Source organism: Labrus bergylta, chromosome 5 (assembly GCF_963930695.1).
Source record: "Labrus bergylta chromosome 5, fLabBer1.1, whole genome shotgun sequence".
NCBI classification, from domain to species: Eukaryota; Metazoa; Chordata; class Actinopteri; order Labriformes; family Labridae; genus Labrus; species Labrus bergylta.
The window spans coordinates 8788948-8811892 of NC_089199.1; the positions used below are offsets into that span (position 1 = coordinate 8788948).

Genomic DNA, 22945 nt, shown 5'->3' on the forward strand with positions numbered 1-22945 from the left:
GAACAAACAGTACATGTCTTACTTGAAAATGGCTAAAAACAAAAAAGGAAAATAAATCATTTTATGATTTCAGAAAATTCCAACTTCACTCCAATATCCTCCCACTACATTTTCATTCACTGTCACAGACTATAAAAGCTCTTTTTTTTTTTTTTAACCCTCTTCCCCTTCATTCTCACCATGGTTCACCAGGAAACGTAGTTTCTGAATCACCGCCAGGTTTCCAGACACTCTGTAGATACCATCAGTCTCCAGCCCTGCAGAACAACACAGAGAGCTGCTTAGATCACACGATCTTTACTACTTCTGTGTACGAGATTCTTAGAATCAGCACATTTGATCCATTATTTCAAACTTAACGAGTGTAAAACAAAAGAAGGGATCCCTCAGATCTTAAGGCAGTTAATGCTGATTCACTTGTGCTGGCTCTGACAAAGAGACACTTTCCACACATTAATTAAACAAGTCTTTAGAAATGTTGCACAAGAGATCAAAATGAGTGTAAATAAAGTGAGAAACACATTCTTTCACACCTAAAAATTATAACATACAGAAGTCTTTCAATGAATAAACTTCCCCTCCACATTTCATAGCGAGTTGATGGATGAAACATTGAAGACATCGAACTTCAGTGTATAAGACCTTTCAGACCGTTGGTTCAAAATGTTAAACTTCACTGTTTAATTGTACCAAAGTAGCAGAGCTGCATTAATTGACAATTTATCAATTTTGACGTTTTTGATTTATTTCGCCTTTATTTTCACCAGGAAAATATTCTCAAGACTTCCTTTTCAAGAGAGTCCTGGCCAAAACAGCAATTAATCAAACAAAGTCATTTGCTTTTTTGATAAACAATGATATGTTTCAGTCTTTTGTCATGCATATACGTAAGTCATCATACAGAAGTCTCTTGTCCCCATATAGGTAGATGAGAAAAGTCTTCATGAGCCAGTGTGCATAATGTGACAGACTCTTTCTTTTTTTTCTTACACAGTTCAGCTCAATCAAAATGTCTTTTTACTGTCTGTACACTTTCAATGCAGGTCTTTGAATTTCTTAAAATGAAGGATTCAAAGCTTTTCTTTCACATTGACGATGTTTAATTAAGTCTTTTTTGGTATTGGGCGATTAGATGAACATTAAGAAGGAATTTAAAGATGTAACTTGGAGCTCTGGGATATAATAATACTAACAATTCTTAGACACTCTATAGACTTGACTATTTGTCAAATCTGTTGATAAGGAGAGCAATCCTTAGCTGCGGCTCTGTATTAAAACAACATGTAAAACATCTACACACATTTCGAGCATGGTAAGCGGTAGCTCTCAGCCAGAAGTTTAACATTTAACAGAATTGTTTCCTTGTTATTGCAGGAAAAATATTCCAAGATCAAACATCTGTCTTCCAGTTTGTATAATCTGTACAAGACCAGAAAAGGTAAAACAATTAAAGAAATGGATTATTAGCTCCTCTGTTATTTTTGTTTTACATCTTGCCCACTCCATCCTTACAACATTGATTTCAATAATGTCAAATAAATATATAGAAAAACATTAGTTAACTGCACATGAAGGGAGAAACCTCAGGAAGGCCACAGAGGAGGGATCTCGCTCTCACTAACAGAACATTGGAAAACTAAAAAAAAAATAAGTAAATGCTGTAATAGAAGAATTGTCTCTTCTCCAGAAGCTACTTTGTCCTTTAAGTCTGTTTCAGCCTTGATGTCTCCAACTGAAGCTCCTCAATAGGAATATCTTATTCATCAAAACCAGGTTTTGTGGTCAAAAAGACTTTCTTTCAGAGCATATTAAATATTTATTTACAGCATTGTTTCTAAACACTTTTCAACAGGCTCTATTTTCTCTCATTAGGATCTCTCTCTGCCTGGCAGCTGTCAGGACTTCTTCTCTCCGTCCAAATCACAAATATTTTTCAGAGCAGTTTTACTGGATGATTTCAGACACAGAGCTGAAAGGAGGTGCGGAATAAAGTCCCATAAAGAGACGGAAGCGATTGAAGGTGTTTTCCTGTCTGTCTGTTCTATGTTGACGATCACATTATCAGCAGCTCTACCTCTCTTCTCCACAGCGGCGGTGCAAAGTCTGACGAAGCGAGGGACCGTGCTCTTCTCTCTCTCGCAGAGCATCTCCAGACGACATCCAAACACCTGATCTGAAGGGGTGACGAAAGACGGACACAAACACACTTTTAATGTCAGCTCAGAAGTTGTTGTTTTTTTTTTCTCAGATAACTGTGCCAACACATGATGTAAGAACTACAAGCTCCAGTTTCTTCTGCTGATAAATCGACTGCTCGTGATTGAAGAAAACCTCCATGTTGGATCTGTTCCCAGCAGATCTGTCAGCTCAGCCTTGATGATGCAAGAAAACTCATGTACTGTACTGTATGAGCTATAGGCTGAAAAAAAAAAAATCATACACAGCCCTTCACTCCAGAGTATGATAGCAATATATTGCTTATGATCAAACTGGGTTATCTTTGATAAGGACTGAGATGAGTGTCGTGAAAATTTCATCAAAAACAAAAACTTGAATCACTACGCTTCTACGCTATGTTACTTTCTGAAAGTTGAGTTGCTCCAGTTCAGTTAAATAGCTGGGAAGTCTTTATTCTCAAGTGATCATACATTATCGTAGCTCGTACAAAGTCCACTTCTGAAGAGCTTTTAAAGAGTTAAACGACAGGGGTCTTAAGGTTCAGAAATCTTTTTAGATTATCAAAGCATTTATCATCACATCAAGACGGTCGCCTTAACGTAACTATTGTGAGACACTGAAAAAGACATAAATATTCATCTGGATTAATTCACTTCCACACTTCAAAGATGATGGAAAATCACACTTGAAATGAATCACTTTACAATCTTGAAAGATTTTGTACAAACCTTTAAAATATTTGTTATTTTAAAAAGAATGAACGTGTTGTTAAGTTTGAAACAAAACTCTGAGTGTTAATTAAAGGGAGAAAAAGAGACCCACATTCTTCTGATGATCAAATAAACGTACAAAATCCTCCGTAGACAAACTGGAAGCTGAGTTATCAAACTGTCTCAGGTTTTAAATCAACAGGTTCCTGGTCCATTGTCAAGCCTCATGCCTAAAACAAATCTACTCCACAAACTTTCAAAAAGAAGAAGACGGTCAGTCTAATTGAGCAAAACCTGGAACTGAATCAAAGATAATCAGACGCACATACTATCAATAAACAAATCACAGTTTAGACCTATTCAATCTAAACAATGAGAACACTGCAGAGAGCCCAGAAAAGAAACACCAATCGAACTGTTCTGGTCAAATAATGAAATTGTCTCACTTAAACTTTTCTTAACTAGAAAACAAATGAAACAATCCCTTCTTTATAGCTCAGAGAGTAATTGTTAAAATAATTTGTTAAAAGTGTACGGATGTTTGAGGTCATCTGAACTGTATCTTCAACTCTGATGAAACAGAAAATCCTGTTTAGTTATGCCCCCTAGTGGACGTAGAGGATGTAGGGTTTCATATCCTCTTGCTATCAAAGCCTTAAGGAAGCTGTGGCTTTTAAACACTAACCAACTATGATCTATATGGCTTATCCCTTCTAGGATCACAATGGGCTTCAGCCAATCCCAGCTGTCATTGGGAGAGGTGGGGTACAATTCTCTTAACTCTTGTGAAGTGATAAGCAGAATGCCTTCAAAATAAATGTTTGTTAGCTTGGACTGAACTCATGGGTGTTATGATCTGATAACTGTGATGACCACAACATACTGATATGATTGAAGTGCTCAAACCATGGAGTGACTAATGTTTGCCCCAACCATGAATCCAGGTTTTTCTCCATTTGTCAACTTCTATGTCCTACTAAACATATCTTGTGCTTAGAACATGGAAATAACGTAACAAAGGATCATTTTTGCTTTCAAGAATGAGCCGTAAAAAGGAGTCAGAATAGTGTTGTAATCAGCAGAGGAGTGGGGTGAAAATCGTCATCATTCTGAAGAGGCTCTTGCTAAACAGGAGAGGAGGATTGCGACGCACAGTCACGGGGGGATGTGGCATCATTGCAGGATTAATGCTGAGATTTCCTGCCAGCTGTCATAACGGCAAAATAACTTCAGCTTCACAACTTAAGTTCAGTAGATAGTTAAAGCTGCAGAAGTGCAATACTGTAATATTTACAGCTGAGGGGAAAAAAAGAAAAAGAAGGTCAAACTTCAAACATAATGCTCACCCTTAATGAGGCCTTTCTCCTGCAGCGCCTGCAGAGGGGGTCTCTTCAGGATCAGCTTCTTTAGCCGAGACTTCACTCTCTTCTTCTCCGTGTTCTCCAGGTTGGACGAAGAGCGAGGGACTGCAGAGCAAGGACAGGAGGAGGAGGAGGAGGAAGAGAAGGAGGAAGAGGGGGAGGAGGTCAGTGCGGGGCGTTCGGCCGCGGGGGGGAGGCAGAGCAGATGAGAGGGAATGGTGGTGAGGATGAAGAGAGGGAGTGCCGGGCGACGGCGCAGGTGAGACAGGACTGACGGGGGGATTATTTGCCACGGGGGGCGAGTGAATATGTAAGTGGGCTGAATGGAGGAGAGGATAGAGGAGAGGATGGAGGGATGTAAGAGGCCTGTGTGGAAGTTTAGAGAAGACGAGTGATGATGATGATGGAGTGAGACGCCGTGGACGGCAGGAAGGGTTTTTTTTGTGTGTGATGAAATGAAGCTTGAATGAAGTGATGAAAAGCATGATGTGATGAAGAGGACTCACGTGATGTTCTCCTGTCCTCCTCGTCTCCGCTGTGCTCCAGCATCTCAACGCTGCCCGCTCGCCTCAGGGAGTACAGGAGGACGTTGTCTAACGGGTTGTCACGGTCCTGGAAGACGGACACAGAGCGCTAAGTTTGTTACCGGCATCATACAAAAACGTTTCATCTTGTCCCGTGTAAAATACTGAGGAGGAGAAGCTGTTCCATAAAGAGGATTCTGGATACATGACATCTTTGTGGTTTCAACAGAGGGGGATGAAACATGCTCTCTTCTGTTCTGTACTACACTTTAAGTACATAATGCTTCACTTCTCTGGGTTTTCTTTGTTCATGGCTTTATCTCCTCAAATATGCTGATCTTTATGACTTACTGTTTTCTTTCTTTTTTTTAAGATTTATTTTTGGGCTTTTTGTGCCTTTAATGGGTAGATAGGACAGTGGATAGAGTCAGAAATCAGGGAGAGAGAGAGAGTGGGGAATGACATGCGGGAAAGGAGCCACAGGTGGGATTCGAACCCGGGCTGCCCGCCTTGAGGACCACAGCCTCCATACATGGGGCGCGTGCACCAACCACTGCGCCACCAGCGCCCCTATCTTTCTTCAGTATTCTATTTATTTTCCTATATTTCTAGCTGCTATCTTGTGTATAAGAGCAACAATAACAACTGAATTTCCCCCTGGGGATAAATGAAGTATTTCTGATTCTGATTCTTTTTGGGTGAAATAATCATCAGTCTGGCTCCCGGTTGCACACACAGCTGTTTAGTCTGCGCTCTTGGTGTCAGACACATCTGGCTGTAGATGTTCTCCATGATGTGTTTGTGGAGGATCTTGACAAATATGTGCTGTTTAAATTTGTTATTTGTGTCTTTTACAGTCTAATTATGTATTTTTTGTATTTGTATGTTTGGCTGCTTGTTGTTTGTGTGAAACTCTGTTCATTGTGCTGCTTCCTGTCTTGGCCAGGACACTCTTGAAAAAGAGATTTTAAAAGAAGTTTTTCGTTCCCGGTTAAATAAAGGTTTTATATTAAAGAACAGAAGCAGCTTTTCATACACATGACAGACGATTCAGAGTTCCTGACATGAAGCTTTCCAGGATGTTACACTTTAAATTCTGTCTGTGTAATTAATTCAAAGAGTAGAAAATAAAACTGAGGATAGAAACATGAAGAATCAACAGGATGGATGTCAGGAATGAGTCTTTTTAAAGATTCAGTTAAAGGTAGAGGAGAACATAAACTTTATAAACCCAAGTATCATTATCCAAAGGGAAACCATTTGAACCACATAAAGAGAAGTGCAGCAGGGAAAGTGAAGCTTGTCGTGTGTTGTGTGTCTCACCAGCCTGTCGATGACGCTCTGGATGGTGGTGAACCACTCTTTGATCAGAGAGTCCGTCTCCGACTGCAGCAGGAACTCGTTACCCGTCACTGTCCTCAGCTACAACACATTTAAAAGCCACATTCATTCATTTATAATATGCTCTGTAACTAATCAGTTAGGATTTCTTTGTTGACTTTCTTTCCTCAGTTTCAACAGTTTTACATGCACATTTTGTTTGGACATTTTTTTATTTTAGAGAAGAAGCCAGACTTCTTCTGTCAAATTTAATTTAGTCCTTCCCCTTTCCTCACTGTAGAGGGGTGAGTAAAAAGACTTTCTTGCTCTCACTTCCCTCGCTGATAAAGATCTTCATGCTGACAGAAATATGATTCTATGTTTGACTGATCAGTCACTATCTGTCTTCACTGTATGTCAGATGAATAAAAATAAATAAAAGAACTTGAGTAATGCAAAGTATGTCTGTTCGTTTAAAATTATAACAAGAGATCATCTGATTTGTCTTTAAACTTGGTTTTCAGAGTTTTACGATCATGTGTTTCTCACCCTGAAGACGTTCTTCTTGCTGGACAGCTCGTTGGCCCAGTGCAGCTTTGCTCCCCTTAAATCCACGCTGCTCTCTGGTCGGCTGTTTCCTGGTCTCTGTTGTTCAATAAACAAGTTCACACAACAGAAAAAAACATTTTTCCAACAGTTAGTTTGCCAATTATGCAAATATTGGTGTTCAAAAGTTGAGTGAGGATGTTTTGGTTGAAGAATTTAGGCTATTTGCCTTTTTCTGACTGACTTTTCCATGAAGACAACTTTTAGAGGTTGGTGAGTGACCTTTTTGTTTTCATCTGTGTGGTGACTTTTTGAAAAAAGTAACTAAATAAATCAAAAGATCCAATATGGAGAAAAACTGACATCTGCTGTTATAAATCCTAAGAGTTGGCCAAAATTAAGACATTTGATTCATGTGATGATTTTCAATCCACTCTGTCCCATTATATACGGGGCAAGGGAAAGATAAAAGAAATGACATGTACCCAAATCACAATCACAGCGTTGGTCTTACCCAGCTGGCAGGCGTCTGTGATTTAGGATCTTTGAAGAAAACCAGACTGTTCCCGACCAACACCACCCACGAAGGGCTCCAGTTTTTCCTGCAACCCACAAAATACACAAATAATAAATGGAAAGAGGACAACACTTGTTTTCATTCATTTAAACACTAAATTCATACTAACAGATGTAATCTAACAGATGTTTTTTAAAGATTTACTTAGGGGATGTTTGCTTTTATTAGATAATACAGAGGATAGAGTAGGAGGTCTGGAGAGAGAGACAGAGTGGGGAATGACATGTGGGAACGGAGCCACAGGTCAGACTTGAAATTGGGCCGCCCGCTTGGAGGACTATAGCCTCCGTACATGGGGCGAGACCTAACCACTAGGCCACCTGCAGCTCCAGAGTTTATAAATGATTATTATGGGAGCAGCTTAATCACACCTCACCTCAGTTTCCGGCCTCCTTCTGCAATCTTTGTCTTGTTCAAGAGGCCGGCCTTCTCCAGCTCCTGACAACACAATAAAGGGTTTAAAGAGCATTCAAAACTTCAATATCCAACCAGTATTACCTGTTCTTATACAATCATGTTTTCGCTCTGAGGAGAAATAAATGGCTGGAATAATAAGAGTAAGTAAAGACTGTTGAAGTGTTAACAGCTAAGTACAGCACAGGGCTCTTCCTGTGCGTAACATTTTGCATCCTGAGCGAACTCATTTAACTTGACTGTTGCATCATTGAAAAATTGCAGGAGGCGAGCTGCTCTACATTCTCCCACTGCGGTGTGGCCCCGTTTAACGTGCAAGGGAGAAGAATTATTACCAACTCGGAATTGCTGAGTAAAATATGTAAAGACAGTAAAGAACAAAGTGAGCAGAAGAAGGGGTAAAGCCCTTTTCAAAGAGAGATCAAAGACGAGGAAAGCTAGCTGTTTTTGCTTTGTTTTATTTGCACAGGGTAAGATTTATCCAGCCCTAGGGCCATATTTATTTGTCATGCTCAAAAACTCAAGTTCCAATTGTGTTTTAAATAAACATTACTGTGATTAATCCAGGCTGTGTTGTTGACAGGTTTCTGCGTTTTCAAGCCTGGTAAACAATAGTTTGAAATATATAAATGTATATATACTGTCAACACTTTGACACTGGTTTCAGGGAGCCAATAGACTCTTGTCCACCCTCACCACTAGACCACTTCAGTGCACTTTCTAAATCATCCACCTGTGTTTAAGTTGCATTCCTACATGGTTTCTAAAAGCTGTGATTCAGACGGTTGGTCCAAATATTTCAACTATTATTAACTGCTCCCTGTCATCTGGTGTTTCCCCCTTCTTTCTTTTTAGGATTTATTTTTGGGCTTTTTATGCCTTTATTTTAGAGATAGGACAGTGGATAGAATCAGAGACCAGGGAGGGGGGAACGACATGCGAGAGCGGAGCCACGGGTCGGAATTGAACCTGGGTTGCGCTTGCTCAAGCCTCTGTGCATGGGGTGCCAGCACTAAATGCTAGGCCATCAGCACCCCTTCTTTTTTAAACATTCAACAGTTTACCCCTAAAGAAACACTCTCTTCTCGACTTCCAGAGATAAACACAGTATAAATATGTTTGTTATAAAGGCTGTGTTAATAATCAATGGCGTTTAAAAAGGTTTTTAAAAAAGTGATTTGAAAAAGGGTCAAGGATGCTGACTTAGAGAAAAGTTTTCTTTCTGTGTAAACATTGATTTATTATTAATAGTCGTTTAATAGTTGTCTTTTCTCACCGGTGTGCCGCCTTCGCTGTCTGGAGAGCTCTCAGATGACGGAGGCTCCACAACGATGTTGGTCACGTTACAGGAGTAATCTCTGCACTGCTGGACCAGCTGACAGACAGAAAGTAAACATCATCAGCTGTGTTCTTTAACCGCTATACGGTTAATGTCTGCATGTTTATTGAAGTGTGGGAACACAGTCTCTCTTTTCTCCGCATGTGTCAGAAAACTGCACACACAGACCTGAACCCTTCATATGTCCGTGCTCTGCAGGTAAGAGTACCTTGCCGTTCTCAGGCAGGATCATAGACTGCGAGTGGCTGAGCTGCTGCTTGGCATCATGCAGGTGGGAACAGTTATGTGACTGGATGTTGGCGTTGCTGAACGCTGTCGTGCTCAGGGTGTCAGAGGAGACGGCCCGCTGCATGCTCTTCACAGGGGGGGGTTACATTTCAGAAGCAGATGTTCGGGTCAGGGGTGAGAGGTGGAAAACAGACAAAGAAGGGAAAAAGCAATCACTGACTTATTCTTTTTGATGTTTGCTCGAATTGTACTGTTACATCTGTGGATCTCATTTAAAGGTGACATGTTGTTTCATTCTCAAAAAATATTTTAAGACTGAAACCTGCACCCACATTAAATGAGTGTGAGACAGTAACAATTTAAAAAACCCAAGCAGTACAGTGAGGAACAACAGAAAGATCAGGGATTTTTTTAAAGAAATAAAGCATGCAATTTCTTCATTTCCTACAAACAGGAACAGGTTTATGTAACACTTTTTATGTAAGATCGATTGACTTTGTGCTTTAGATAAAGTTCATGCAAACTTTAATGTGGACATGTACTTCTCCATCTGCACCATGCGAACATTGACACAACAGTAGTAACTCCTTTTTAGTGAAATGGCGGATGGGAAAGAAAACAGCAAAGTTTGATTGAAGGTTAAATGTCATTGGTTAGTTATGCTTTACGTTTGTATGTAATTGTTATTGATTGATGCTGTGACAAAAGCTTTCTTTGTCTCACTGAGGAACAGAAATGGTGTACGGCCCTGACAGCTGGTTTGCAAAACATTCCCATGTGGGTCACTTCACTCGCTTGGTTGACAGCCCGCAACCACTCTCTCTACAGGTTTCCTTATTAAAGATCACACATTTATACTCATTTCCAACAAATGTAACTAAGTCTCAGAGGTCCCCAAAACATGTCGGTGAAGTTTCTTGCTAAAAATCCACTCTGATCTTATATTTTAACATGCCTATAAAGTCGTGTATTTCAGCATTACTCAGAACAGACTGTTTCTGTGTCTATAGCTTTAAATGTCTGTCTTGCAAGCCACTCCAGAACGACACCGAGGGCAAAATAAACACCTAGCTGTGGGAGTGTCACCCCCTTCGGGGTAGGGGGTTACCTCTCTTTGTGATGTCCATCCATCCACTTCTATACCGCTTTTACCTTTCAGGGTTGAGGGGAGCTGGAGCAGTTATTGGGTGAGAGGCGGGGTACAACCTGGACTGATTGCCAGTCAATCACAGGGCTGACATATATAGAGACAGACTACCTGCCCCACTCACATTCACACCTAAGCATGTCTTTGGGCAGTGGGAGGAAGCCGGAGTACCCAGTAGGTAACCCATGCATGCACGGGGTCGAACATGCAAACTCCACACAGAAAGGTAATGTTCAATTGCGTTTTGAAGTCATGAAGGGAAAGTCTCCAATCGTCCTGTTTTAGCACACATTTTCTGAAAAGTGGAGCAGGCAAAGAACAGAGGGATAGACTTTTCTAATATTTGGGCCCTTTGTTGACAAGCAAGGGCCATGAGTGCTAGAAAACTATGGTAGTCTAGGTGTATTTTGCATAATATTATACCTTTAAAGTGTGTTTGCAGATCTCATGATTTAGTGACAAAGAGCCTTTCTGTTAACCCAGATCAAATAAGAATTCAGCTGAAAGTCTGTTTAATGAATTGTTCTGTTAAGAAACATCAGTGCTGCATAATAACTCTTACTCACATATGAACTGAACATATGAGCATTGTGGCACTCTGCATGACTGACTCTGCAGAGCACATACTGTTTTAAGGGTGCAGCTTCCCTTAGGAATTCAAAAAGTCTTGTTTTCAATCAATCAATCATCAAGAGCTGAGTTGCAGTGTCAGAAATACAATGCTGCAGGCATGTGCACTTTTCTTAACATGCTAAATATTTATGCTTACAATTCATACACAAGTGTGCAGGATCGCTCACAAATGCAAGACTTCCCACAACTTTTCATGCAGGAGCAGCCATAATTAAGTTCCTTTTCCAAACCCCTGTAACCCAGTTTCAACAATCAGGCTAAATATCCCTCCTAATGTTTGCCACCTTTTCTTGCATGGAGGATTAGCACTAAGAGCCCAATCTGCTGCTTTGCTAAGAGGAAGCCTTTTAAAGGGCTTTAAAGCGAGCGCACCCACACCCCACTGTGATGCAACATGTTGCAGTGAGAACTGCTTGGGTAACAGCCTTTTCTTTTAACACCATGAGTTGCTATTTCACCACCTTCATATGCATAAATGCTGATCTCTGAGAATATAAAGAGCATAGCTGGCATTACTTTAATGTATTCTACAGTAATACAGTGGAGATGCAGTTTTTGCAAATCTAGGGGAGGAAAATACCCTCCATCAAAAGGCCTTAAAGCGCTGATAAAAGACTTAGGGTTGCCTTCCAAGTCAGGCAAGCAAACAGGAATAAAAAGAGGTGTCAGCTAAAAGCTTTTACCCGTACAAGAAGATCATGCAGTATAATTCATTATTATCTTAAGACTTCTTTAAATGGATCTGGTGATAGTGGTTAGACTGCCCAACCAGAAGAACATGATGCACCGTATTGTTACAAAAATGTATCCTGTTGTGTCAGCACAATATATAAAGCTGATAAAGGGAGCTTATTCACTGCTTTACTCTTTGACATGTGTTTTATTAAGGGGTGAAAGTTGAGCTGAAATGCATTGATCTCCCACTGGTGAAGAAAGAGTGCAGTAGGTAGAGTTTCACCTGTTTCATCTGCCAACCTGAATCATTATTCCTCTGGTGGTTTCCAAAGAGGAAATCGGGCGTTAGCTAGAGAGAAAGAAAGAGAGAAAGAAAGAAAGAAAGAAAGTAAAAAAAAGACGACAGGAGGAGAAAGAGTGGAAACAAAGATCTACAGTTACTACTTACACATTTACACAAATCCTCCCTTTTTATGCTGTATAATAACCGCCGAAAAGATCAAAATATTTGTGTGTGTGTGTATCTATATATATATAAAATATATTCTCAGGCCCTCGGTCAGTCTGTGCCAGTTGTTTCTATTTGAGCGACTAAAACTCATTTGACCCAAAATGGCAACAATGTGGGTCAATTTCTCACCCATGTGTTAAAACAGGATGCTGACAAAAGTTTTCAGGTAAGATAAATTTACGCCAACAGCAATGCTGAAACAACCCGTCTGCCCCGCTAACATTCTGCTAGCTAAAAATGTCTTTTGATTTATTACAACGGCACGGAGGTACCCACTGAGACATACATGGGCTTTATCCAACTGGAGTCAATGAGAGACAGTCGGTCGCTGCCGTTGTTCAGTAACACTGAAACAAACACTAAATGTTTAGAATGAAAAGCCAAGTGAGCAAACTACAGTATTTTACATGTTTGTAGTTTCACACCAACAATGATGTGAAAATAGAATTTATCAGTTAAAAATGATATTGTAAGAAGTTAAAAATGAACTTACAGCGGAGGTGTACATGTTCAGTAGTGACCCAGTTTTACAATAGAGACCAACTCTTGTTTCTGTTTCTGTCAATAGTTTCATGTCATGACACCTTTCAACTGAATGTCAAAGTGTAAAAAAAAAAAGAAACCTTCATCTCTCCCCCCTGTCACAGGCTGCATTTACTTCCCCATTTTAAAGGGAAGCTAAATGCATTTATCAGCCGGCACAATCATTCTCATACGAAGTAGCTGTATATACTCACACCAAAACGTTGCAAACACTGACACATAAACCACAGTGAACCAACACCTTCTGTTAGCAGTCAAACACTATGGTTGCATGAGTTCAACAAAAAGAGCTCTTAGGTTAAGACTTAACACTTTTTATTTTACATAAAAAGTCAGTTGAGTATTGTGCGGTAAATTAGTCAAAAATGAAACGACTTAAAATGAATAGCACTTTTTGAGCTATAAGATGAAATTGTATGGACTGTTACTGTTCTGTTAATATAAAAGTGGGGGTCGTCAAGTAGCACTAGGTGGGTTGGAGAAACTTGGAGGGAAGACGGGGAGAAATGTATGACTTTTTAGATGTAAATTATCACTGAAAATCGAAATTCAATGTGTTCTTTTTTCATGCCAATCTTTCAATTAAGAAAATGACCAAACCAAATTCAATTTAGATTCAATGTCATGAATGAATGACAAGAGAGAAAAAGTCTAAAAAAAAAAAAAAACATGTTTACTGTTACTGTTACTGTTGATTACTGTTAAGACAGACATTATAGGAGACTTTTTACACAATAAATCAATGAATGAAATGAAGCAATAACGAAGATTCACGACTGTTAAGAAGATAAGGATCCCTGTACTGGTCAAGGATTTAAAGAAATGTTACAAAAGGAGGGTCCTCACCAGAGGCTTATTCAATATAGGGGTCCTTGCATACACTTGCCTTAGTGTGCAAGAAGCATTTTCACGTTTTATACTTTACATATATGACATTTTGTTGATTTGAAGAGAAAATACAAAAATATCTGTTTAAACTACAAAAGTAAAGTAATTGCACTTTTTTGGACTAGTGGTAAGTTTGCATGCTAATAATAACTTTATATTATTCTTGTGTTGTAAATGTTGAAATGTGTGTGTGTGTGTATGTGTGTGTGTGTGTGTGTGTGTGTGTGTGTGCCTGCCTTAAGCCTCCTACTCAGCCACGCCTCTAATTATGCAAATGTCATCATTACCAATATCAAAGAGAAAAAAAGTACCAAATCCTCATATTTAAAGAAGCTAAACCGTGGGAAAAGTTGAACTTCTTTGCTCAAATATCAACTTCAGAGTTTAATAGACAATCTAAATTATTTTTCTGTTAATTGACTAAGAAATTAATAATTTAGGATCTGTCAATAATACACAACATGTTGATGAGAAAAACACAATCTCCCTCTTGAATGTATTTAAAAGAAAATACAAGCAATGGTCATGTGCTAGTACCTGAAAATACTATTTAAGCACATCGAATTACAAATGTATGTATTCACTATGGAAAGTTGTTCATACATGAGCTCACAAAGAACAGGACGCTGTGCGCTCACAGGTAAAATGGGTCATTCAGGTTTTAACACCTGGGTCATTAAATGTGGCGTGCATTGCATTATACATCACAGCTGAAGATCCTGTTGGGTAAAACATGTTGCACAGAATAAAAAGTGACACATATAGGTCAGCAGAATGCATCTGCAGCTGACTTGATGGGGGAATCACTGCTTTGATCATGTGCGTATTTTTTTGATGAGCAACATTAAATTTGAAACACTGACGCAACGCTGAGGCAACACAACCTTGGGATGCAAAATGCTTATCTCAAACAATCTGGCTCATGCATCACTTTATAACGTAGGTGTCGTCATTGATTCAGAGAACTGGTCAATTCTATTTCATGAAATCCCAAATCTGGAAATAACAGATGTACTTCCTCTCTTGTAGCGTATTAACACCGAAATCAGGAAAGATTAAATAAATGAAACAGTGGAAGTTTTTGCCATGACGACATCTGTGAGGTCAGCTGATGATTTGGGTCTCGATGAGTGGTCTAAATGTAGAAATGTTTGTAATGATCTGGATTTAAAAACAGTCCTCCGTCTCCCTCTGTGTGGCTCTAATGGCTTCCGCTCATCTGCATCGGATCAGGAGGAGTAACTTTGTTATTTCCTTCAGGGATTAGCACGACAAAAACAACACTGGAGAGGAAGTGTGCGTCAGGAGGCAGCAGATATATAAATAAATAAATAAACAAGGCAGCGAGTCAGTCGGTAAACTTAAAAGATATAATCCCCCCTTTTTAATTTGGCATCGCTCAGCATTTCTCTCTGCTTTAATCTGGAACACGCTGCTGGTCCGGACTCTGTGTGCACTCTGGGTAATACACTGAAGATGGATTAATATTAGTGGAAATGAGCAGGATTGTGTTTTTGTCTCACTGAAACTGTCACTGTCTCATTTTGTAGTTCTTGTTTTTAAAATGTAGTTCTTGTAAATAAATGTGTTTATTTTTTTGGCTGGATAGGTACCAAAAGTATTTCCCTGTGCATAGGACATGCATTGGACCAATACAAGTCTGAATTGGAAACTAGTCAGCAAAGTAATTTGTACTCTAGTCGTCAAAATCATGTAAAATGTCATCCCAGAGGCTGAATTTGACTGGATGTGTCTGGCTGGTCGTCTTACCCTGTGTATAGTTCCATTGCCAGCTTCAGCAAGTGGTAGAGACAGATGACTGGTTTCCCGTGGAAACGTCTGAGGTTGTACTGTACTGACCTGTGAGAGAACGAGAAGAAGAAAAAAACCACACATTGTGAAAAAGGAAACGTCTGAATAGAAAATAATAACTGCCTCTTATAAACACTGTTTTTGAAGTCACCCCTTTTTTTTTAATAGAATTAGCACTGGAGATAAGTTTCACAATAATTAACTACTTTATGAATGCACTGCGTTGTAAGTTTGTGGTATTTAGTCATTTTCAAAAGCTAAGGTTAGATATCTCATATCTCCAGAGTTAAAGCTGTCTGTCTATAATAATAACTTAAGTTTTAATGCTATATAAAATGTTATACTATCGAAGTGTTTCATTAAGAGCTAAAAAATACTAGAAAATATTGCATATTTAAACTCTTTCTTGAGAGTCAAAAAAGTTAGTCAGTCTGCTATTGTTCCAGGAATCGCTAGCAGCAAGTTAGCTTAGCTAAAAAACAACAAATAGCCTAGCATCATTTTGTATTTAGCTGACTACTTCCTGGAAGCTTGCATTCATTTCCTCGTGTTCTTTTGCCTGGCACATTTCAGGTACATAACTCCCCGTAAAGGATAAGTAATTGTGCACATTTGTTTAGTACAGCGTTGTCAAATGAGGTATAGAGTGCTACTAAGCTTTTTAGTACTGGTAGGTGGATTTAGTTTATTCTATCTCTGTGTTAAACATAGCTTATCATCTCCTTGTCATCTCTATTACGTAGGTTTAACATATGACACATGTGAAAGTGGTATTCATCTTCTCTATCTAACTCCAAGCAACAAACATATAAGCTAGTTAAAATACTCCTTTTAAGCTGTCTGCACACCTACTGTTTCATATTTAGCAAGTGTTCAGTTCAATGTGACCCCATGGCAAAGAGAGAATATCTAGAGTAACTATCACTAGTCTCCCCACGTTAACTCCACTTCACTTGTCCTGTGATCACTGTGTTTGCAATCCTCACTGCATCACTGCATGTCTGAGTAAAGAGAAAATATTCCAGCCTGGTGCTCTCTTTTGTGAAGTTTTTGGCTATAAAGGTCTCTTTTATTGCTGATACAGTCAAACTTTGTGAGCATATAAATGAGACAACTCTTTTACTCTGCATCCTGACCCTTTTTCTATCCTCTCGTTTGGAAAAACACCCACGTTTATCACGCTATGAATATGCCCACGTTGTAAAATTAAAAGTCATGTTAGTAAAAGATTGAAGACAAAAGGAAGCAGTAATGAATGAACACCAGCATTGTTTCAGGCTTAACCTTGTCGTTGGTTTGCACACGGGCCCTTCGAGGGGGTTTCCACGACCTCTCCTTGGTGATGGTGTTGATGTAGTAGCTTCTCCCGGTGGATGTGTCACAGTACTGCTCCCACAAGTCCAGGACCTGAAGAGGCTGCTGACCGGGGGCGGGGCAAGGCGGCTCCTGCTGAGATAGACGTTTCTCTGGCTGCATTTCATTGTAAAGAGGGGAGTCTTGCCACGAAAGCTGGGGCAGATATGACTCTGTGGGGACCTGGTAGGCAGAAAGATAAAGAGAGAAAAGAGGAAGAGAGATGGAGAGGGGTAGAGATGTACAAAAAGTGGACAAGAAGGAAAAATAAATTAGACAAATTTGTATCAAACCAGTATGACATAGATTCAATAAAGATAACTTAAAGGTAAAGTCAGCCTATTCTTCTTCATTGTATTGTTACAAAATAAATCCCACATTTGTTCTACAGCCATAGAACTCCGTTGTTGACACAAATAAAGAAACCAGTAAAAAATACACACATGCACAAAAAGGACCTGTGGACATGCATTCATTTAGAATGGGGCTGCTGCACACTGCGACACGGGGAGCGTGTCAGAGCTGTTGAGGTTTTTGTGCCTTGCTCAAGGGCACCTCAGCAGTATTCAGGAAGTGACCTGGCACCTCTCCAGCTCGGACCAACTTACAAACTTTGGTCTGGCACAGGGACTTGAATCAATGAACCTCCGGTTTCCAACACAAGTCCCTTCAGACTGAGTTACTGCCACCCCAAAAGTTACTGTCGCCCCAGTGTATCTCTCATTACTTTTCATCTTATGACAACTAGATAACTGTATCTGTGGTCCTTAGCTCCAAGCTTATTCCCTTTCTAAAGACGTTATGTATATATACATGGAAAAAATGAAGTTTAATATTTGATCAATATCAAAGTTATTGCTTGAAACAGCTGGGCACTGCACTATTTTATTGAAAGTAATTAAAATATTAGTTAAAACCATTGTTTGAGGCTACTTTCAGCCGTAGGGTAATTCAGTGTTTTTTAAAAGCAGGATAGTGTGAATATAAAAGCCATGTTACATCATGTGTTATCTGGCAAAAATACTATTCCACCTCAGTCGCTTAAAAGTTTTGATCTAATAGACTGAAGGTTTTGGTCTTTGGTGGGTTCGCTGGTTTATCCTTCACTTAGTGTTTTCTGCTCTGTTTGTGCTCATGTTGACATGTCTACTCATTTGGCTCTGAATGATTGTGTTTGTGTGTGTGCAACTCTACTGACTTTTCCTTATCTCAACCAAAAGTACATGAACAGTCTGTTCTGTATGCTGTAAGTATGTTCTGGTATACAGTACATATACAGTCCTTACATTCTTGACATGTGAACCAGATTGAGTGTATGCTTAGAACAGTGGCACATAACAAACACCACAGGTACCAAGCAGTGCCTTGAACTTAAACACCTCACTGTTCAAAGTAGAGGCACAAATCAAATCCCCCGCCTCTAGCTACAGAATAACCCCTCAGACTGTGGATTAAGACAGAGTTTATGGAAACGTGCTCTCCCTGAGAGACCGAAAGAGGACTAAAGGTACAGATACAAGATGGGATGTTTATAAATCCAATGAAATAAATTGAAGAGATACGCATGTGAGATCATCCTTCCACAAAATATATCTGAGACACAATTCACTAACTCATTGACTGGGTGGATGAGATAAATATGTTTACACAAAATATATCTAAAGTCTTAACACCAAAAGTATTTACTGTTTTATTTCCATTTTGGCACAAAACAAAGTGATGTTAAAGTAATACAGAGAAACATGAAATGAATAATTTCATTTTTCCTTCAAACTTCCGCACTAAAAGAAAACTACTCGAACTATAGAAACGCATTTATCAGTCAGTCTCCGTTTAATTTACTGCCTTTAAAAGCTAATTTTTACCGACACTTGTTTCTGTATTTTGGCTGGATTAAGGATGAGATTCAACCACCTGTGCATGCAGAAACAGATACGTCCTGCAGCAGATTGTAAAACCACAGGTGTAACTAATAACATCAAGCAATGCTGCTGCACATTATTGATGCACCACTGTCAGCGCTTTGCTACTGTGTGTGTACTGGCTCATTTGCAGGGATTACTTTCAAACTGAAATGTAATGGAGCCGTTAGTAATGTTATTAGATACGCCTGTCCAGCAGTGACATGTCAGAATGTCTCCTGTGTGAGGGGTCCAATAAAAACTGTCTTATAGGGTGCTAAAGGTATAATATCATTTTCCAGATATGTGAATAAACACATATACATTAAATTATGTTGAGAACTATGTATGAATATGCCATTCAATTAAAATAATACAATATTCTTTCTGATAAAAAATATTATTCAAAAACTTCAAATTTCATTTTCACATGAATTCATTGCATGTTAAAATATGAAAAACTGTGTTTTCAGAGCATCGTTCACCATCATTTCCTGTCTGGGTTCATGGGTTGCTGACTCAGTTGTTGACCTTTATTTCAGACACTTCCTTCCCTCTTAGCCAATGATAAACTGCTTCTTCACAGGTGGTTGAACTTATTCTGACTGTTTCACACACTGATATGAGGGAGAGAGGATTTATTCATTGACCAGGGTCACGAGAACTGATCATTGCTGTATTGTGTCTGGTATAGTAAAAAAAAGAAGAAGTTTTTTTTGCCGTGTATTACTTTTTCGCTCTGCATTTACTATCTCATACACTATTTTGCCATAAAATGGATACCCTGTACCTGGACTACATCTCTTTGTTTCTATCTGAATGATTAGAGGTAGGACGAAATATTGATATGACAATATATCGTCATCCTCTCTCCTGTGATTGAAATATCAAATTGCTGGTGCCAAATATCGATATTACGGATTTCCATGTCAATTTGACACACCACGTCAGTAATTCATGAGTCCTCCTTGTGGTGCTTATGACATAAATGACGGTAACATGAACGGAAAGCCAAAGAAGAAGGTGACAGCAGGATAAAATAAGAAGATGAGGTCAGCGGGAGATTGTTGGACAGCCATGAAAACGTTAGGAGATGAAGCATGATAAGAGGTGAAACTGACACAAATTGCAGTGAATAAATTCATCCTGCACTTTACTCTTCAGCAGCACTTTGTATTTTTCAGATAATCGGATATCTGCTGTAACATTGTATGATACAATATAGAAATTATTGCAGGATCGCTGTATTACGATATTGGCATCTTGAGTTACTTATCAGATATCGCATCGTATCATATCGTATTGTGACGTATCGTATTGTACTGTTCTCACTATGTTGCCATCCGTTGTATTTCTTTTTTTTTTTTTTGCTGAACCATTATTGTTGGTGGGAACCCCAGGGTAACCCAGGACCAATAAAGGACCTGTACTGAGTCTTGACTTCTACATCATGCACCTTTTGACCAAAACAATCACTGCTATGACTGCCCAAAAGAAGGCAGCTGGGTTCAAGTATCTTTTTAAAGATTTAGTTTTTGGGCTTTTTGTGCCTTTATTCGAGAGACAGGACAGTGGAAAGACTCGGAAATCAGGGAGCGAGAGAATGGAGAATGACATGCAGGAAAGTAGCCAGAGGTCGAATTCAAACCTGGGCTGCTTGCTTGGGACTACAGCCTCCATATAGTACATGGGGCGCGCGCATTAACCACAGCGCCCCGGGTATCTTGAAGTAATCTTCTTTTTTTTTTTTATACATTGCATTCGATGCCTTTTGTTTTGGCATGAGATGTTCAGCTTCACTCGTGTTCACATACTTGTGGACCTGCAGCTAATGAGCAGATTAAGGCAGACGTTGCATAAATGCCTCCTTTTAGTACTTGTAAATCAGTCCTTCTTATCTTTTAAAGTTAAAATGTAGTTATTGCCCTCTGGAGGAACACTTTAAAATTCAAATTCATCATCGTTATGGCTGCACTTTAAAACTCAGGCTGCAGAAATATGACATGAGAGTGGGCTAGTGTAATGACAATCTGAGAGTTTTGACCTGAATGTGGCTATAATAATCCTGCACACTGGCATTTAAGTCTCACATAAAGAGGGTCCCAGAGAGAAAGTTAATCAGGGATACAGATACAAGGAGGACCAGAGAAAGAGAGATAGAAAAAAAGAGCCCTGTCATTTCCTCTTGGATCCTGGTTATCTGTAGTCAGAAGTAACCTTTGCATGCACAGTTCAGCAGAAATTCCTTTTGGAGAGATTTGAATACTCAGCTGTGGGAGATTTCCCAGAGGCAGACAGACAGATAACCTTCAGTTTTTCCCTTAACAAGAGCGTCTTGTTTAATCCTCTTTGATGTAAAACAGGGAGGCTCTGACGTCACTACTATGCTATCTTGATTGCTGCTTTGGGAGGATTATTAAGGTCAAGTACAGACGTAGATCAAGCACAACGTCTGCTTTTTTTCCTCATTTCATCAGTATTAACGTATATTGAATTATTCGTTTCCACGTACACTGGACAAACTCCTCTGATTAAAGTCTGTATTTCTTTCCTAAAAAAATAAATAAATTTAGACTTATAAAAAAGTAATGATGATCAATCATCACAGGACTACATACATGTGTGGTGGTGACTGTGTCTGCAGAGTGCGCAGGTCAGTTTTGTGTACAGAATTCAGCTATTGGACACCAGTCAAAAACTGCAAATATTGTGGACGTAGCGGCAAAGACGAGGAAATATAATCATAGTGAGGCGTAAGACTAAGCGGATGAAGCTAATTCCAAAACAAGGGAGAAACTAGGGTTGGCTTTCACCTGTGAACGCAGAGCTTAATGGTAAATGGACTTGAGCTTGTATAACGCTTTTCTAGTCACATCTACCCATTCAGACCCATTGATGATAGAAGTTGCTATGAAGAGGTTGCTATGTAAAGTGACCATCATTCATACACTTTCACACGCCGCCAACGAAGCAGGGGAGCAACTTCGGGTTAAGAGTCTTGCCCAATGACACATCAGACATGTTGCTGCAGAAGCTGGGGATCAACCTTCCCGACTTGAGTGACGACCGAATCTACTCGCTGAGCCACAGCAACCCAGAGATGGCCTGCTGTATGTTGGACAGGCAGGTGCCAAACATCAGTGTTTAGCTTGGGCTAGCATGCAAAATTTCCAGTTTTAACATTACATCAAATGTCATTTTCTGTAAAGCAGCTTGCAGTGTAGGAACAAGCAGTAAATGTACATGCTAACCCTGCAGTGAGTGTGCTCTTCTGGAGGCGAGGAGCCCAGGAGGAGGGGCCAAGTTTGAATGTTGTGTTTACAATCTGCAACAAACATTGCTACTGACGCTACCTTTTTTTTTAAAACATCTGTTTGAGATTTTTAATGACGGTCTTCTCCTACCTGAAGATGGGTTTTCTTGCTTGACCCTCCCACCATGTCCCACTGGCTGCAGGACTTTTTGGGAACCCTGTGGTTGACGCGACTGCCGAGTCCCCCGCCCACCTCGTCGTAAGTGTTCTCCGTCAGGTTTTCTGGCAGGTTGCTGGAGCTCTGGCTGCGAGTGATCATCGGCACCCCCCTGATGCTCCTTGGTGCTGTATCTGGCGCTGAGGCTGCAGGGGACCCTGGCACCATGAGGTGTCCTGACGTGGAGCTCGGAGAATTGGGGGTAAAGCTAAATCCAGAGAGGGGAAGCGTAGGAAAGCGCCCTCCGCCTGTACCGGTGGTGTTGTTGGCACCCTGGAAGGCACTGTTGGAGTTGAGGTTTTCCATTGAGCGGTACAAGGGTTTGTTCACTGAGGGAGAAATGTAAAACATTCTTTTGAAAAAAGTCACCTAGCAAGACAGCTAAAGTTAAAACATAACCGTATTGTATTTAATATGGAAAAACAGTTTCTATTAGTCTCTTCAAAACAGAGCTACCCTGGTATATTTAATATCAAGATCCAAAATAATAAAAGAAGTTCAGGATTACACAGCTCAAATTGAATACATGTTGAGATTTTTAAACTGATTTCGACTCAGGCAGCCCAGTTACTGATGCACTTTGAGATTTCCTCTTTCATTTGTCATATTGACTGTAGGGACTCTCTGGTAGCATTACTGCCAAATACTAAAAAGATCAAATCTTCTTATTTTCAAGAGCTTTAAACATTTGTGTTTTCTGAAGGTAGCTTTGAAATGACTGATGGGGCTTAGCTGAAACAGTGAACATCTAAATGTGGAAGGTAAGCTTTCTCTACAATCACCTTATAACTCTGAAAGACATTAACAACTGAAAT

General features: G+C 39.7%; 1 protein-coding gene across 6 annotated transcripts in view; it reads right to left on the reverse strand.

Annotated features, from left to right (window-relative positions):
• The window catches only part of arhgap9 (Rho GTPase activating protein 9), a 46722-nt gene that overhangs the window by 7245 nt on the left and 16532 nt on the right, over positions 1–22945 (reverse strand). For 2 of the 6 annotated variants that reach the window (XM_020636801.3, XM_020636800.3), the window contains exons 5-18: positions 22065–22459; positions 16691–16942; positions 15365–15454; positions 11936–12001; positions 9178–9324; positions 8907–9005; positions 7593–7654; positions 7154–7241; positions 6643–6738; positions 6097–6195; positions 4756–4861; positions 4235–4354; positions 2075–2173; positions 180–257 (exon numbers count right to left, since the gene is read on the reverse strand). In XM_020636801.3, the coding sequence (XP_020492457.1) occupies positions 180–257; positions 2075–2173; positions 4235–4354; positions 4756–4861; positions 6097–6195; positions 6643–6738; positions 7154–7241; positions 7593–7654; positions 8907–9005; positions 9178–9324; positions 11936–12001; positions 15365–15454; positions 16691–16942; positions 22065–22459 (1797 nt within the window). The remainder of the gene's footprint in view (positions 1–179; positions 258–2074; positions 2174–4234; positions 4355–4755; positions 4862–6096; positions 6196–6642; positions 6739–7153; positions 7242–7592; positions 7655–8906; positions 9006–9177; positions 9325–11935; positions 12002–15364; positions 15455–16690; positions 16943–22064; positions 22460–22945) is intronic. The other 4 variants (XM_020636805.3, XM_020636802.3, XM_020636803.3 and 1 more) reach the window with 3 other exon arrangements.